Source organism: Talpa europaea, assembly GCF_964194135.1.
Source record: "Talpa europaea genome assembly, chromosome: 1".
In the NCBI taxonomy this organism is placed as follows: domain Eukaryota; kingdom Metazoa; phylum Chordata; class Mammalia; order Eulipotyphla; family Talpidae; genus Talpa; species Talpa europaea.
In genome coordinates this window covers 130279923-130298594 of record NC_140073.1, presented here as the reverse complement: position 1 = coordinate 130298594, position 18672 = coordinate 130279923, and the positions used below count along the sequence as shown (strand labels likewise).

The window sequence follows — 18672 nt, the reverse complement described above, 5'->3', positions numbered from 1 at the left end:
TTGATTTTCTGACTCAGTTTAAGATTTTATTTCTCCTTCAAATGTTTGTTAGCATTTATCAGTGAAGCCATTTGAGCCTAGAAATTTTAATTATGAATTTCTTTGATAGGCATAGTGTTATTCAATTTTCTATTTCTTCTCAGAAACACATTTTGAGCAGTTGTGTTTTTCAAGGAAGCAATTTATTTCATCTAATTTACCTATTTAATTTTTTTGCAAAACATTGGTTATAATACCTTGTTAATTTTTAAATGAGTGAAGGGTTAGGGATAATTTTATTCCAGATACTAGTAATTGGGTTACTGTATTTTTATTAGGATGCAACTATAAATATTTTCTAATATCTCTTTGAATTTTTTTAAGCACTAGATTTAGAAGATTAATTGCAAATTTTGGGGAAATTTTCTAGATATCTTACTGTCACATTTAATTCTATTTTATTTAGAGAGTTCCCTAAAAATTTTAATGTTTAAAAATTTGTTGAACCATATTTTATGGTCCAGTAATTGGCCTATTTGGTGAAAAAGTCATGTCCTTTTAAAGTTGTTAGGTACAGATTCCTATAAATGTCAATCAGCTCAAGTTGTTGATAGTATTATTCAAATCTTCAAAATTCTTACTGATTTTTAATCAACTTGTTCTAGTAATTGCTAAGAAAATAGTGATAAAATCTACAGCTGACTTGAATTTTTCTCTTCCTTTCTACACTTACTACTGCTTCATGATTTTGAAGTTCAATTATTAAGAGCATAAACATTTAGGGTTATTACATATTCTAATACACTGATGTATTTATTATTATGAAATGATCCTCATCATCTCTAGTAATATTTGTTGTATTGAAATCTTTGGTGCTAATACAGTCATACTCTCTTTATTATACTTACTGTTTGGGTAATATATCTTACCAATAAATATTTCTATAATTTACCCTGATTGGATTTTGGTGAGCTTTTTGGAAATATAGGTTATTGTTTTCTAGTGAATTTGGAAAAACTGTGGTATTATTTCATCATAGAATTCCCCTTTATCCCTCACTTTGAGATTCCAATTACGTATATATGAGGTTGTTTGAAACTGTTCTCAGTTCACTGAGGTACTGTTTTATTTTTTCTTTTAATCTTTTTCTCTCTGTTCTTCAATTTGGATCATTTCTTTTGACCTGTCTCCAGGTTCACTGAGTCATTCTTCTTTATTGTCCAAACTGCTGTTAAGGGCAGATATTGTACTTCTTAGTTTTAAGATTTTCATTTCATTCTTTCTAATCCCCCCGAAATTTCCTTTCTCTTCACCAATTATATCCATTTTCCCTGTAAAATAGTAAAATATTATAACCCTGAGCAGCTAATTTCAACATCTGGGTTGCCTATGGGTTGTCTGCTCCTAATGACTAATCTTTTTCTTCACCATAGGTCACATTTTCTTACTTCTTCAGAAGTGAACATTGTGGATGACACATTGAGAAATGTTAGATTTTATTTTTAATCTGAAAAGTTTTGACTTTTGTTCTAATAGGTTATCAAAATATTAGCATATCACTCTCCATTCCTACTCTCCCTTTTTTTGTCCTAAAAGTAAACATGAATCATCTTATAGAATAAGCTGGGGGTAGAAGAGATGATAGGGGGATTACAGCATTTCCATAAGATATTTTCATTAAATCTCCCTCTTTTATATTTCTTTTTAAGTTTGACCTCTGCCCTCTCTAATTCTGAATTAGGAACTTACTCATTTTCTGCCAGGCATTATCCATCTCCCTACCAAAGTTCCCTCCCTCTAAATTCTTTATACTACAGCTTCCCATTCTCTGCATCATCAGTTTATCCTTTTCTGTTTATTTTCCTTCTTCTAGAAATCGATTTCCTCTCTCCCTGTTTCTTCATTATTGTGGATTTCTACATTTAAAAATTTCTTTACTATAATTCAACAGAGTTTGTGATTAGAAAGATATAAATTCATTACTTTCCTCTTCTTAAAAAGTTCTTTGTATATATTGCCAAATTATTTTCTAGTTTATTTGTTCCCATCTATACTCAGCTACAGTCATGCAATTATTTTAACAATTAACTCTTGCCAATACTGAGGTCTATCAAATCATGGTATCAACTTATATATTTGACTTTCCTTGACTTATACAGTAAAATATGAACTTTTTTTTTTAATAGTATCAGATAAAAGAAATCCTCCCCTTGGGAAAAGTATACAGACATGTATTCAAATATTTTCATAATATATGTACTGTCATTTTCTATTAAGATTTGAAACTTTCTGAAAACTCTCTTTCTCTTCCTATACACATGTAATTTCAATAAAGCACATCATCTGATAACAAAAACTAGGTATAGAAAAATTGATAAAGGAACAAATTTTGTTATAAATTATGTCTACAATGCCTAATGTCTCTATTACTTAAAGCATGCTACCAGTCTCTTAAATGTAAACATGGTAACTGATAATAATAAATTTGGTAGTGGTTTGTTACTGATATTAGTATTCTTAAATAGTCATAGAAGAAATAAACATGCAAATTAAGCAACTTAAAAATGTTCTATCTCCCTAGTATCAGTTTTATAAGTAAAAAATTAGATTAGTACAATATTTTTCAAAAGTAATATATTGACTTTAGAAATATCTATACACTTTTAATTCTACTTCTAAGAAAATATGCTAAGGAAATGGTTGTTCACAAAGCTTTATAGACAAGAAATGTTCACTGTAACATTGTTTATAATACCAAAGAAATGGAAACAAAACACATGGACAACAGCTTAGAAATAAATGAAAGAAACATAACACATTAAAAATATACAAAGCAGCCATGAAAAGCATGCTTTAAAAGACTATATAATGGGGCCTCCCCGGTGGCGCAGCGGTTGAGCGCTGGGTTGCGAAGCTGCCCGCGGCCTCTGCGGCGCCGGTTCGATCCCCGGCTGCTCCCCGGCCACCGGAGGAGGGTCCCACATGGCGCGCAGACCTCTCCTGCCGCCCGCTGCTCCCCTCAGCAGTGTACTTCAGTCCTTCTGCCTGCTCTGCTCCCTACTCGGGCTCTGGTGAATTCTTTCACCCTCCCGCGCTTCTGACTGTACCCAGTGCATGTATAAACAAAACAAACAAACAAATAAATAAATAAATAAACATGCCTCTATTAAAAAAAAAAAGACTATATAATGATATTGGTAGTATTAATAATGCCAGGTTAAGTACAAAGCAGAATACAAAAATTCACATACTATAGGTGAATATGTGAATAGGTTTCATTTAAAAGCCTATTATCTGTGAAGGTAAAAATTTTTAAAGGAAATTTAACAATAATTGTTTCTGGGAGGTCGGGTTTTTTTCTCCCTTAACCCTTAATGCATTTTTTTTTTCTCAAATTTCTTCAATTAATATAAATTGTTTTGGAATTCAGACATAGCAACTAAATTTTTTTAAATTAGCCTACACTTTACATATTTATCACTAATAATTCAATAGAGACCACAAGGAAGGTTTATTTCAGTATCTGTTATGTCCAGTAATTGTTCTAGGTGATCAAAGAAAGATGTTCTTATCTTTATAAAACTTTAAGTCTAACAGGAAGATGTATAAATCAAACACACAAACAAATGTGGAGTTACAGGTGGAGAGGCGAAAAAGTATTTTCCAGACAGAGACTATATTTGAGGCAGGACCAAGCATTATGATCCAGTTATTGAGTTATTTGTCCATGGCTCCAAATCTAACCTTATTTACCCTACTGTGCGATAATGGAGCTGGACCCCAGGAACAGAATGCTAGCTTTGTCAGTAATGGGCAATATTACATGACCCTGCAAAGTGGAAAGGATGGAATACATTTCTTTTTGAGACTTTGGCCCTTCACAATTATTATTCATCACGGGAAACAACAGCCACCCAGAGGTGCTCCACTCACTCTCTTGCCATACTCCTGCCCTTCCCTGCCCCACTGGCAGTTCCAGTCTATCTATACCTCTGGCAATAGCTGGTCTCTTCTGCAGATTATCAAGGTCCATTCCATGTGACAAGTTTTTTTTTTTTTTTTCTTGCCACCAAAAGGGTGCATTATTATTAATGGCCAAAAATGCTTCTCTGGTAAGTTCAGAACCTCAGTCTTGGAATAGGAGACTCTCCCAGTCCTAATACCTTCTTTCTCCAATCTTTTTTTTTTTTTAAAGAATTATTTATTTATTTACACAAGCACAGGAGGGCGAGAGAATTCACCAGAGTCAGAGCGGAGAGCAGAGCAGGTAGACTGACGAAGTATACTGCTGAGGGGAGCAGCGGGTGGTAGGAGAGGTCTGCGTGCCATGTGGGACCCTCACCCGGTGGCTGGGGATCAGACTGGCACTGCAGAGGCTGCGGGCAGCTTTGCAACCCAGTGCTCAACCGCTGCGCCAGCAGGGAGGCCCTCTTTCTCCAATCTTCCTACAGATAATAAATGCTCTCTTGCCATGTCTAGATCCCTACAAGTCCTCATTGTCCTTTTTAGTAGTTGACTACCTCTTTTTGATTTAGTTAGTAATTCTGCCCATTCAAAAACAGTGTGGCTTCTGTCTCCTGACTTGAACCTGACTCATATACATGGCCAGTATGAGGAACTACAGGAGACCAGGATAGCTACAACAGAGAGAACAAGAATAAGAATGCCAGGCAATGAAGCTGAAGCAGGACACAGGGGTCAGCCTACACTAGTTGTGGGCCAGGGTAATAGTTGTTTTAAGAGTTGTCTTAAAGTTCAGATTTGGGCCTGCATGGTGGCACAAGGGGCTAAGACACACCTTACGGAGCTGTCCACAGCCAATGCAGCACGAGTTCAATCCCTTGCCAGCGAGCTACCCCCATGGTGCAGCAGACCTCTCCTGGCTCGCCCGCTGCTCCCCTCAGCAGTGTATTTTGGTCAGTCCACCTGTTCTGCTCCCTACTCTGTCTCTGGTGAATCCTCTCACTGACCCCCCACACCTCTGGCCTGTACCCCAGCTCTTGTATGCATAAATAAATAAATCTTTTAGAAAAAGAGTTCAGATTTGTATTCTGAGAAGATTATAGCATAGAGAATGAATAAGATGGGAACACAATTCATGAGTGAATGATTATAGCTGCATAGGCAAGAGAGGATGATGGTTTGGGTGGGAAGGCAGAGGTACACACAGTGAGAGATGAATGGATTCTGGGAATATTTGGAAATAAAAATCAATGGTACTTGGTGATGGCTTGGATGGAGGGAGTGACAGAGAGCAAGATGTCATGACTGACACCTAGCTTTCCGGCTTGCACAGTGGATAGATGGTATAGTAAGGTCAGGAACACTAAAGGGCAACTAACACTGGGTCACGAGTTTGTTTTGAGCATGTTGTCACAGGGCTTTGAAATGTCAAAGTGAAAATGTCAAGTCTGGACCTCAGAGAGGACTTTGCACTGAGATGGTGAGTTTGTGAGTCAGCTTACATAATTAAAGCTAGGGTATGGTTGAAATGATCCATGAAGAGAGGATAGCTTCATATAATAAAGGACTTGGAACAACTAAGCCTTAAATAGCTTCAACAATTAACAGCTACATGGAGAAGAAATGACCCTCAAGGGAAACAGACAAGCAATGAAGACAGAGGGGAAGAAACAGGAGAGTGTCATCTCAGAAGCCAAAGAGAAAAGACATAGTGGTCAAGGATAGAATGGGTCAATAGCATTGAATGTTGAAATGAAAAGGTAAAGTAAGGATTAAAGAATGTCTGCCAAGTTCACTATGAGGACCCCATCGGTGAACTTAGTGGGGGCAATTTCCTTGGAGTGACAGGGCTGCAAGCTATAAAGAATAGGTTGGTAAGTGAGAGAGAGAGAGAGATGAAGAAATGGAAACTGAGTAAAGATAACTCACTTGAGATGTTACAGAATAATGGTCTATTGATGATGCCCCAAGAAAACTCTTTGCACACTGCAACTACTATGCATACTGTGCACCTGGATTTGCATGTTCCATCATCTTTCTAAAGCTACCTAACAGAGTAATTAACAGATATTCAGAGGAAGCAATAACTTGGGAACAGAGACCAAAATGGGTTTATTTAGATGTAATATCAGTCAGTGCTGTCTTTTCAAAACTTCTTTATCAAATATTTCACTATTTCATTCAAGTCCTATAAAATCTCATCAGTTTATTGAGCATACAGATAGCAACTCTCTGCTTGGAAACATATTTTTGAGTTTTATTTACATTGGTTTTTTTTAACAAGGTCTCATGTGTCATTAATACCTTACAGGTTTATTTATTTATTAGATAATAAAATCAATGAATTAAGCTGTCATGACACCAAAGACACCAGTAGGTGTGTCAACTCACTGAACCTGCAAAACAAGCTTCATTCTCACTGCATTTTGATAGAGTCATTTGTTCAAAATCATTAACAAGCTTTTGGAGGGGCCTTTTGTTCTTTTGCAGGAGTGCATTCCATTTGTAACTGAAATCCTCTCAACAAGGTAGGGGAGATATTAGCAAGGTATCAGCTATTCAGAGATGAATAGTTCTGTGTTTTTGCTCTAAGGTTGCAGCAAAACTAGTTTTCAAATGAGAAAGAGAAGACTCTGGGTTTTACTCCACCCAAGTGCCAAAAACAATCCAAGGGCATTTATATTTCCTGCGTCTTCATGTCACTACATCCTGTGTCTGTGTCTGTCCCTTTCTGCTTTGTCATATACGGAGAAAGAAGCATAAGTCTGAGTCACTAAAATGCAACCTGAGGTCTTCCCTAATATTATGTGAACAATTCAGACACAGAGTTGTAGAAGCTGAGGTTGAGACTGAGCAACACCAAGTATTTCAGATACTAAAATAATAATTACAGAGGAATGAGCACAATGATAAATTGTACTTTGTGCATGTTCATATAATTGTATATAATTAATAAATTGTTATATCTTTAATTAAAACTAGTAAAAACCTATGGTTATAACTTTATGGAGGCTTCAGCTAAAGGTCCTGACTTAAGGTTTAAATAACACATTGGCTGTTCAGACCATCATAGCCTGGTGTGAGAGAATCTGAATTGAAGCCTCTGGGTCTCACGTTAAATTTCTCCTTTCTGCTCAAGCATGTCGTCTTGGACCCCTGCTCCGTCTCTGTCCTTGTGCCTTCACAACCTTTGCTATAATCTATAGTTATCCTGACCTTGTGCCTTAGTGGTATTCTGCTTTATTATGCATATCTTCTTCCTATCCCCCAAAAGAATGCAAACTCCATGAGACAAAAACTTTGTTATCTTGTTTATTTCCCCTAGAAAAACTTCCAGCACATTATCAGATGCTGAAAAAATTTCTGGACAGATAAATAAATGATTTGAGGGTTTACATTGTGCCTGAAACTGATCATCTCTTTGTGCATCTCACTCAATGCTCACCACATATTGTAAAGTGGAGTTTATTTTCCATTTTGTAGGGGAAGAGGTTAAGACACGGAGTGGTTAACTCGGCCAGGGTGTCCCACACCTTGTTTAAGTGATGAGGCCAAGATCTGAACCCAACGATGTCAATGCTAAAGCTCTTGTTCCTAGCTATTTATTATATGGCTTCCTTTTGAGACTCGGCACTGCTAAAACCCCAGAATATACATTTGACTTTACTATTGAAGTTCTAGGTGAGCTGCTTTCTTCTTGTTGATCTTTTCTAATCCTCTAGTCCAATATAGGATTTAGAGAAGCAAGGGAAATAATCTAGGGCCAACAGCAGTATCAACAACTGTGCATGGACATACTAGAAGAAATCTCACTTTATAAAATATTGTGAAACAGTCTGATGGGCTGGTGTTTTTTGTTTGTTTGGTTTATACAAGAAGTATAAATGAAGCTAACGTTGTAAAATAGTAAGATCCTTTTCCACACATTTGGTTCGCCTCAAATGAGAATGAGAAGCCAGTTATGTTCCAGGCCAATTGACACAGAATCTGCATTGTAAAGGGGCATGACAGGGCTGCTCCTGTTCTGTGATGCAGGTCAGACTTGCAGCAGGTTTGTAGAGGTAGGTGAACACAGCAGGGAGCTGGCTATTTGAGACAAGTAACAGGTAACAGAAAAGCTGACTTTCCAGGTTTCTTTACAAGATGAGGGGATATAAAGGAAGTCTGCTGGGGTTGGAAGAGCCCAGGACAAGGATCCCACCCCCAAGTTTATCTCAGTGAAGTCAGCAGTGCCCCATATCCTGATCCTTGCCCCTTCACTGGGAATTGTGTTCAGTGGGAGAAAGACAACACAGAAATCTGAATTCCTGTTTTGTCCTCTATGGTGAGAAACAAAGCTATATAAGTTACATGGTACATCTCAGCAATCTAAGCCCTCAGAACAAGAGAGCAGGAGGAACATTTGGGAAAATTGAACCCTGAGGTCATTAACCGCTTTAGACATTTAGATGGGGCCTTAGAAATAAAAATGATCCTAGCATTTCTTTTGGTAAAAATAAACCTTGGTGTATCTATTGCTTGCCTAACTTTGTATTCTGGACCAAGGATGATCTTGATTGGATTATGTAAAAGCTCTAATTTGAGTCGTTATTAAAAATACTGAAATGAGAAACTACTCCACGGCTTAAACAAGTAATTTTGTACTAAGATTAAACCAAACTCCCAAGCTCCTAAGCTATATAAGTTATATGCTGACATGCAGCACTGTCCTACTCGGCTGAGCTATATTTACAGTCTCAAAGGATGATGCTTTTGGTTTCATGTAGGAAGTCACACTAACACCCCTGAGCCACCTGCATGTATCTTAAAAGCTAACTTCTCCCCTACCAGAAAATGATTCTGTTTAAAACTTTCAAAAAGAGAGATCTTGAATGTCAAGGTGTTATAAAAAGATAAAACATGCGTTCCACATGTGCACAGCCTGCTACCCAGCTGGGCATTTAGGGCAAGCTTTCTTGAGCCAGTTTCATTATTGAAAAACTTGATAAATGTGCAATGACTAACAGACCAGAGATTTCTTTTAAGCTCGTATTTTGAAAGGAAGTATGAGAAAAAAATACCATTATCTGGATTTGTCATGATTATTTTCCCTAATGTTTCAATTATACATCTTTTAGGAGTTAGGGAGCCAGTGGTTTTAGCCATAACTCTCCCATGCATGCATAAAGTTAAATGGATTTTTCCAAATTACTAGTCTTTTCCAAACCAAAGAGAGTTACCCTAGAGGTGTGGGTTATCCCCTCAGCTTCTCAATGTGGGCGGCCTTGGCTTCCACTTCTACAAAGTGAGGGATAGGGATCAAAGGATCTTTTCCATCCTTTTTAATTCTGTTTACTCAAAATGGGGTGCAGAATATCCAAGACCTTAATAGTCATCTGTGAAATAGCTATTAGAGGTCTCGGGATTTCAGATAGATTGAACAAAAGTCATCTGACATCATTTGGTATCAACATTCTGATTAATCTTTACCATCTTTGGGAAGGAAAACCTAAAACGAGTTACAAACTCATTTTAAAATTTATGATCATAATAAGTGAGCTTTTAATGAAGTTAATGGTCAACCAGCAGGATTCCCTTCCTTATGCAAAAACATCTAATAATCTTCCACTACGATAATTTATTCTTTAATGGAAAAATTTACATGATGAGGAGATTTGTATTGAACCAGTGACATTAACAAATAATCCTTACATTCCTCGATATCTTCATGCTAAATTTACAAAACCAAAGGAATCCTGGAATGTCTCTATGTAATAAGGATTCTTTGCTAAAAGTTTTACCTTAGGGTTTACAAACCCCCCTTGTACAGAGAACATGCCTGGTGGGTACTTAACTTTCAAGACAGCTATCCACCCTGAAGCAAAGCACTTCAATATTGCATTTGCTCTCACGTTATATCCTTGATAGAGTTACCAAAATTGTTTTAGGAAGAAGGTATAAATTAAAGGTAAATGAACAAATATTCGTGCTAGGCTTTTAGTCTATGATTGATATCAAAACAGCAACTTGAGTAATTAGATTTGAAAGTAATTCATGTGAAAGCAATAACAAGTAAAGTTGGGAATCTGCCACTGGATTATTTAATTTCTTTCTCCTGCCCTGGTTATAAATCAAAACGTTCTCAAAATTAAAGGCACAGCAAACACTGATTTAAAAATTCCTGGAAATTTTAGATTCTAAATGGGAAATATGTTATTTTTGTTATTGGCTGGTTGGTTTTAAGAAATCATCTTGTACTAAGGATTATCTGAATTATAGCATTTACTACAGAAATTTGTTAGGTCATGAGTTTTCAGAAGAAAATTACTGCTTAGTGAGCTACTTAGAAACTTACTCGTGTGTTATACAGGTGTCTAGCTAAATGTTATACTAGTGCTAGTTAATGCTTCCTCACTGTATCTCTAATTTGGTCCCTGTCACATGAAATTTTCTATATATGTACCTATCTATTCTGTTAGATTGAACTCTTTCTAGGCAGGGCCCCTGTCTTATTCATCTTTGGATGGACTATCAGACCAGAGCACTGCCTTACACAGAGCAGGACAGAGTGTCTGAGGGTGCTGGTCCAGTCTCCCTACTCCTTTCTTACCTGCTAAGTTCTCTCGACCACCTCAAGGCTCTCTGTCTGTCAGGCCCCACTGCTCCCTCATCTCCCCCATCTCTTAGCCTCCATGACAGGTAGCTCTCTTCTCCAAACATCCCTGGTGTATGCACAGGCTTCTCTTCAAGAATTTCCAAGTATGAGTTCCCTTGGTTCTGGACCATACCACATCCTTCTCTGAATCCATTGTGGCCTGAGTGCTTTGCAGGTCAAAAGAGTTTAAAATGTCATTGATTCAATAAACTCTGGATTTTTTAATTAGAAGGAGGACTTTGGGAATCATTCAGTGTAGTGTTTCTCACTAAGGGATCTACCCTCTTGGGAGGTACTTTGAAAAAAATGATAGGTGTTTAAAAATTGTATCAAAATGATTTTGGGGAGGTGACTGCGAAATGACTGACAATCACAGAAATTCCACGCAAGGGGATGCCTGTGTCCTGAACTCTCACATCCTCTCGGACACCTTACATATAAACACAAAATGCTTTTTGTTCAGTGTACCTACGGATTTCCTGGATTTGTTGTATGCTAGGACTCAACTACTGAGTGAATTAGGAAAAAGATTGCACTTTATAGGACTCAGGATTTTACAAAGACTTTTTCAGCATTTGGAAAAACACATGGCCAACCACACCAGCAGTCACATAAAAATAGAACTTATTAAGCTCTTACCTCACATGTCACATATAAAGGAACAGTGTCTGATATACAGTTGACTACTGTCTTACTTCTTGTAGGTGCAAAGTGATTCATGATAAGTGGGTGTGAACATCTCACTATTTTATTAGGCCTTCTCTTTTACCTGTTCCCTGAGTTTCTTCTATTTTTACTTTATTTCCAGGTAGATTATATTATCTATGAATTTATTTTTGGATTTTTACAAAAGTGGAGCACTGGGTCAGGTAGTGTTGAAAACCTGATGTAATAGATTCTAGTACGGTTTCCTTATTTTACAGAAATAATGCACCCAAGATGTTATGGTTGACTAAGAAGCAGCCTTTTTAGATGAATCAATCTATAGCACAAATAATTAACATTCCAGATTCTAATATACTGAAAGATTATGTTCTATCACATAACACAAAACACTGGGAATGGAAACAATTTGGCCTGCTCTTGAATAAAATCTCGTCACCAACTATTTCTTCCTTATCTCAGCAAAGGTGTCAACAAAGAAAATTTCTTCAAACTGGAATTTCCATTTTTTCGATGATTCTAATACAGATTAGAATTATGATTTTTTAGTTAAAAAAAAGTCCTGATTTAGTGCAGGGCTAGATTGAGTATTTGTCCTTTGACCCTGTTCCTCTCTGCCCCCACTAATCCTGCAGGAAGAATGCATACACAACGTATCAAAATCCTTCACTTCCAACAATATCAACAGCAGCAGCAACTGCCCTTTGGGCTCCCTTTGCATCTTTCACTCCTACATCTTCCTCATCAAGGAAGATTTTGAAAGTTGAATTACTTAAGAATTACTGACCTGTGACCCCACGAAGTGCCTTTGAAGGTTCCTCGAGTATTGAGATCTTTTTCTCTCGAGGGACAAGCACTGGCTTTTCACTGGCTGAGTCAGTGGATGAGCTGTCCTTCTCACAGCCGTTGACATGGCCATTTTGTATCTGTGGGGGTGGTGGCTGCAAGGGCCCTGCTTCGGGCCTCTCTGCCTTGTCTTTAGCATCTTTGTTGCCTGGATGCTGCTTGGACTTGCTTCTTTTTCTTTTATTGTTCTAGAATGAGGAACAAACACAAAGATAGTATTATTCATCTCAGACCCTTGAAATATAAGGTGAACCTGAGAGATGAAGATATGTCATCGTTGTTGTTTTCTGGCTCTAATAGAATGCAGAAAACATCCAGATGTTTAATAACCACCCATAATGCAATTACCTTTTTCTACAATAAATGAATGTAATTATCTTAATGTAAATGTTTATTTTTTACAATAAGTTGTATAAACTATTATCTCACAAACATACTGATGAAAAGGTTCCTTCAAAGGGAAAAAAAGTAGCAAGGAATGTCTTAAATAAGAGATGGTATTTGAACAAATTGAAGAATATTAATTTAGTAAAATCTTCTGATAACTGCCCCCAAAGAACTTGAATTCAGTTAGGGTGCCACTGGAGAATAGCCCTTGTTTTCTAAAGAAGTGATGGTGAGTGGGGCCACAAGGAAGACACTAAGGTCCTGACCCTCTGGGGAGGTGGGGAAATCAGGGAGGGATTGGTGTGAAAAAGGCAGACAACTTTGCAAAATGTGGAAGTAGAAGAAAGATCCTCCAAGTCCAGGTTGGGTTGATAAAACAGGCCTTGCCCTATCAGGAGATGCTGGGATTGCTGCCACTGCCCTACGGCCCCAGGCAGCCACAGGCCCATACGTAATCCTATGAATATTTAGGTTGGAGCAGACTACTGCTAACTGATTTGGGTCCACCTTGATTTGGATCATGTAGCAGGACCCTTGACCACTTGGCTACTAGCTGAACAGAATTATAAGGCTTCACTATTTACTTAGAAACAAGTGCACAACCCTGCATTATAGACAAATGAAGTTTTTTTAAGCTTAATGATCACAGTAGGGCAGGGTTTTACTGCATGTTTCCTAAAATGCCCTAATGGTGAGATACAGAACATTATGATTAGAACATTATGTTCTATAATATATAGAACATTAAGAAGATGTTATTCCTAATTATGCTGAATGCTTTACTGGACTTTGGTTTTGAACCCAGGGGATATTCAATACACTTAACATTCAGTATGGTACAGGTCTCAGTCGATGCGAATGGACGCCTGACCCATCAGGACAGACCCTGCCCCATTTACTGCATTAGGGAGCACCAGAGACCAGCACTTGGCTTTATTCTCAGCACTTTTAGAAAACAAATAAAAAGCAACTGTTTTCTTTTAATTCTGCTTTCCACTCCCTTTCTTCCCCTTTGAAACCACAATCATGTTCCTGAGTAAATGCTTCTTCACGTGAGAGGAGTACTTCACTATCTGAAGGGCTGCTTAGCAGTACATGCTCACCCCCAGACTCCACGAACCCACATCCTCACATTATGGGGCTGGGGAGACCAGCTCCTGCTGGGTCTCCTAAGCAGAGGCGCAGGAATTGGCTGAGTCCGCAGAGGCTGTCTGCTCTTTGTTTCAGATCAGGGAAATTTAATACCCAAGCCACACATGTGAAATTTTTCCATGTAAGTGTAAATACTGCCTTTCAATCACTTGAAAATCATCTTCATTTCACACAGAAGCCTGGGAAATTGTGATTAAAGACAAGCAGAGACTGTCAAAGATGGTGACATGCAAAAGGTAGAAAAAAATCCTCATATTTCTTTCTATTCTATGGAAACTAGGAGTAAAAAAAGAGGAAATGATAATTCTAGTAATCTCAAGATTTTATGAAAGTAATACTGCTTTTTTTTTTTTGTTTGTTTGCTGAAAACTTATTTTTTCAGGCCTGCGACCTTCCATCATGGGGGAGAGTATTATATTTCAGGATACCCAAAACACAAGGCCTTGCTGGAGACAGTGGAATGGGAGAGGCAGTTACTTTGAAAATGGAAGACTCAGTAATCATTTGTGGTAACAAAGATGGAGCTGGAAGCGATGATGCTAAGAGAAATAAGTCAAAAGGAAAAGACAAATACTGGATGCTGTCACTCACATGTGGAATATAGAGAAACAGACAGAGGGTCAGATAAAGGCAAACTCAGAAACTAGCCCTTGACAGCAGACTATAGAACTAAGACATTCAGAGGGGCAAGAGAAGGGGGCAGGGAGGAACACAAGTGGGGAGGGAGCACCATTGAATATGATGGTGGATAATGGGTGCTTGGGTGGCACTATGGCAGCATCACTGGAAGGGGGCTGCCCTTTACTTCTAAAAGACAAACAATGATGCAAAACAATGTTACCTCAATAAATAAATAAATAAGAAAGAAACATGAAGTCGACTTTTTATTGACAGTCGTGAAGCAGGTTATAGTCCAAGAACAAGAAAGTTCTAGGAGTGGGGACGCAGGCCCCTGAGGTCAGGGTGGCAGGAGATGGGGATGAGAGGCCCAGTGTGTGCACAGAAGTCAGACTGTGTGACTGGACAAGAAAGTAAAATAATTTGAATGAGGCAGAGCAAACTCTCCCTCCTCTCTTCTCCAAGAGCAGGTTGCTAGGACTCTCGAGAAGGGAAGAAAGGTCCCTTATTTACTATGGTCTTTAAGGCATTTTCTTTTTTCTTTTATTAAAGATCTAGTTGAGAACTCAGCAAAAAAAAAAAAAAAAGAAAATATATATCTCAGGGCAGCCTTGGACAAATTCTTTCAGTTGGAAAAAACATGTGAAAATTTATTTAGAGGTTTTCAAGTATCTTTGAAACACTCCCTCATTTTTTCCTTTGTGCTACAGGATATGCTCAGGCAAGTTAACATCTTGAATCCTTTGAATTCTCTGACTGGGCTCCCCTTAAAGAAAAACCGGGGACTTCTTAAGCACACCTGGTAGTTAAAAACACTGAACAGAAAACAAAGGCATTCAGGGTGACTGGTAATTTAAGAGAGCCATGAATTTGAAGTTTTCTTGGTGTACATATTAGCATATTTTAAAGCAGCATAAAGTTGGCAGCCTTGTTAAAATGGTAACAAACACAAAGGCTTTGATTGAAGATGTTGTTAATGTTCAATCAATATTAATCTTACCTTCTTTTTTCCTGTCATATTCCATTCTTTTAGAACTTGAATTGCGCTGCCTAGACAAAGACAAAGAATCTTCAACATATATTCGCATTATAAAACACCACACAAAATTCATCTGTGTCTTTCCATCTTGGTAGCGATCCTTTCTTGGGCTTTTTCATTTGTTTTGATACATCCTACCTTAATAAAAATGCCACTTTCATTTTTTATTTCCAGATTTCCATTTAATTCACTGCATGATCTTGGTTTTATCGAAATATTAAGCCCCACTCCATGAAGCTTATTTTTCTTTTATCATTATGTTGTCTTGGAGAAAATGAAATGTATCTTGAGATTTTCTGATTGCTTCATTGCCACAGGTAGAATTAAAATTGCTCTAGTTGATATATGAATCAAAATACCTATAATCTTCTGGACCAAACATAGGATTTTGAATATTATTAACCATGTGAATCATAGTTTTTTGTTTGGCTATTCCTGCTCTTTTTCTGCCTCTCATTATGTTCACCTCTTGCAGGGTGATAAGAAGGACAGATTATCTGATGACACTTTTTACCTTTGTTGGTGTGAATAGTAATGTGATGTGGCCTTAGCAAGATGTGCACTATGAAAAAAAAAGTTCATCAAATGCCAAGTTGAATTCCAGGTTCTGTCAATGTCATTCATGTATGTATGTGAAACTATGTGAACTCAGAGGAAAAATGCAACCTGATTAAGTAATAAAATACTTTAAGAGACATGGTCACCTACAATAACTGTTCCCACATAGTTTAACACAATTCTTTACTCATTCCAACTGTTTGGGGTGGGAAGGGGTGATTTCAACAATATCTTATTAGTCATGAGTACATCAATTGTTTTCATATATACAGGTAATTCTAAAATAGTAGCTCTTAAATGTTTTCTTTTAACAATTTCAAGCATTCTCATACAACCTTATTACATGAATAGTTCTCTATAATGAGTGCGTTGGCTAAACAAAGATAAACTTCAGGCTGGTCTTTATTTATAACAAATTTCAAATTAGTAGGGTCCCAATTATTGAGTCTGCTGTCACTGTTAGATAAGCAGAAGGCCATATTACTTAGACTAATGTTGAAACAGGCTAATTATTCCTATCTATTCAAAGTTTCCAATTCAATGCTCCTTTTAGGCTTGTTTGAGTTGCATGTGCTTGAAATAATAAGACTGCACTTAAAAGTAAGCTATAATTCAGACTTTTTTAATTAACTGGGCTGGTCTTCCTCTAATTTGCCCAGAGAATTAAGAAAAATGCCTCACAGTATTTTTCTTTTAAAAAACTTTAGGAAGTAATTTTCATTAGGTTTTTTGGGTAAGTTACTCCAGTGGCTAATAATCTTCAAGCTAGTTCTTAGCACTAAGTTTCAGTTTTCTAAATAAAAACAGATCTTTAAAAAAATGTTAAATACTCTTATTTTTAGTCAGAGGGAGACATGAGTTGCTTACTGCTTCAATAGCAATATTCAATTATTCTTCTAATTTTCATGGTTTGACATAAGTTCTACTTGCAATTTGGACAATGAGCTTTTAGAGAGTAATTCTGAAGAAGAACTACCCATGTTTACAGAGGCTTTTGAAACAGTTATTATTAAATTTTAATTACACTGAAATTGCTTGGCATTTTTTTAAGCCACACAGAAACAATGCTTTTAATATACCTCCTAAGTGATTCCTAACAGATAGTTGTGATTCTCAGTGGTTTTTAAACATGTTTTTATACTGGTCCCCAACTAAAATGACATGAAACTCCTTAGCGATCAATGGGTTTTTTAAAATGAGATCTCAACAGTGACAAGGTGAAAATTGCAAGAATGAGTCTGGTATGTACATGCAAAGGCTCTGATGACAGTATACCAATTCCTGAGCATCTGTGCACCTCATCAGGGTCACTCTGTAATAAGAACTTTCCTGATGGGGAATGTGGGGGCCTCAATCCAAGTGAGGGTGGAGAGGACTGGGGATAATAACTTTTTCCCTTTTTCAAAGCTGTTTTCCATACAAGTGATATTGGCAAGTAAAACCTGAAAAGACAGTTTATCCGAGCCAGGATGTGCTTATTTCCAATTTTTTTTCTTGAGACAAGCTGCAAAGTCAGATTAATATTACACTCTCTACCGTTTGTTCTTATGACTAAATAGTCTACATCTGCGAATACACAAAGAAGGGAAAAAACAGTAGGGAAAGTTACACATTGTGAGCTTGCAGGTTTATTTTGAACAGCAATTATTTTTTAATTTAGTTAGGACCCTAAACCTTGACTGTAGATATCAGAATGTGATTACGTTGCTTGGTTCTAAGACCTGACCTGAAATGCAATTATACTTGTTGAAAACTTAGGAAGATTTAGATCTACTCAGATCAACTCCTGGGAAAATGAGTAAATCAAGCCATCTTTAACAAATAAAGTGTTAATTGGATAAGACAGAGAATATGCTGGTCTTCCCTGGTGGCGTTTGTCAGTTTATGTTTAGTCTATATTTACAAAACAGAAGCTGACACCAGGACAGAAGATATATGATGACTAAGGCCAAGTAGGGGATCTTTGTTCATAAATGGAACTCTAATTTGATTAGGAGAGGAGAATTTTGCCATAATTTACAGGAAATCCAATTCAATAAGTTATGAATTTATAAAATAAGCACATTCCCGAGACTTTAGTTTCTATAACATCACTGACAATGGGTGGTCTAAAAAACAAATTTTCTTAAAGAAGGAAAAAACATTTTAGAGGTAGAGAAGATGAATTGATACTGTGACTAATTAGGCAATCTCAAAATCATAAGCTAAGGGTATTAAATAAACCAGTCTTCTCAGACTATGTAAACATCAAGTTCCAGGATTCCAGTCAAGTAGAACTACACTGGCTGAGGAAGCTTTCCAGGTCAGGAATGAAACATATTATCCTCCATTTGCAAGGACACCATCAAACATGTTTAATAAGACATGTTTAATAAGAAATGGAATGACTAGTAGAATTAGTAGCATTATAGAAAGTATCCTTTGGAAACTATTTACAGTATGTCTTTTTTTATGGTGGAAAAAGAATTTACAAATTCTGCTCTTATTAAGTATGTATGTGCATTTTTAAAGCCAAACCTATTTTTATGAGACTAAGGTATTTTAATAATTAAGTAACTAATTGGCATTTAACGCATTTAAGGGGAAAACAAAAAGGAATACATGACTATTTCATTCCAGCATCTTCAAGCTCATGGTACTTCTGTACTTACCATCCACAAAGGCTTGCACGGCTTTATCTACATTAAAATCAAACTGCTGTAGCACCAGGACTATTTCATTATTGCTTTTGTTGGGAACAACTGATCGAACTGCATAGATCTGTAAAGGAAATGGAAAAGAATAGTAAACTCTTTAAATATTGTTCATCCATGAATTTCTCTGCAGGGAATTT

The 18672-nt window shown here is 37.0% G+C and overlaps 1 protein-coding gene across 2 annotated transcripts in view; it reads right to left on the bottom strand.

The window, feature by feature from the left end:
* SPATS2L (spermatogenesis associated serine rich 2 like) overlaps positions 1–18672 on the bottom strand; it is a gene marked incomplete at both ends in the record, with an annotated part of 84729 nt that overhangs the window by 44704 nt on the left and 21353 nt on the right. For both annotated transcript variants that reach the window (XM_084255333.1, XM_084255332.1), the window contains 3 exons: positions 12027–12273; positions 15243–15288; positions 18487–18599. In XM_084255333.1, the coding sequence (XP_084111459.1) occupies positions 12027–12273; positions 15243–15288; positions 18487–18599 (406 nt within the window). The remainder of the gene's footprint in view (positions 1–12026; positions 12274–15242; positions 15289–18486; positions 18600–18672) is intronic.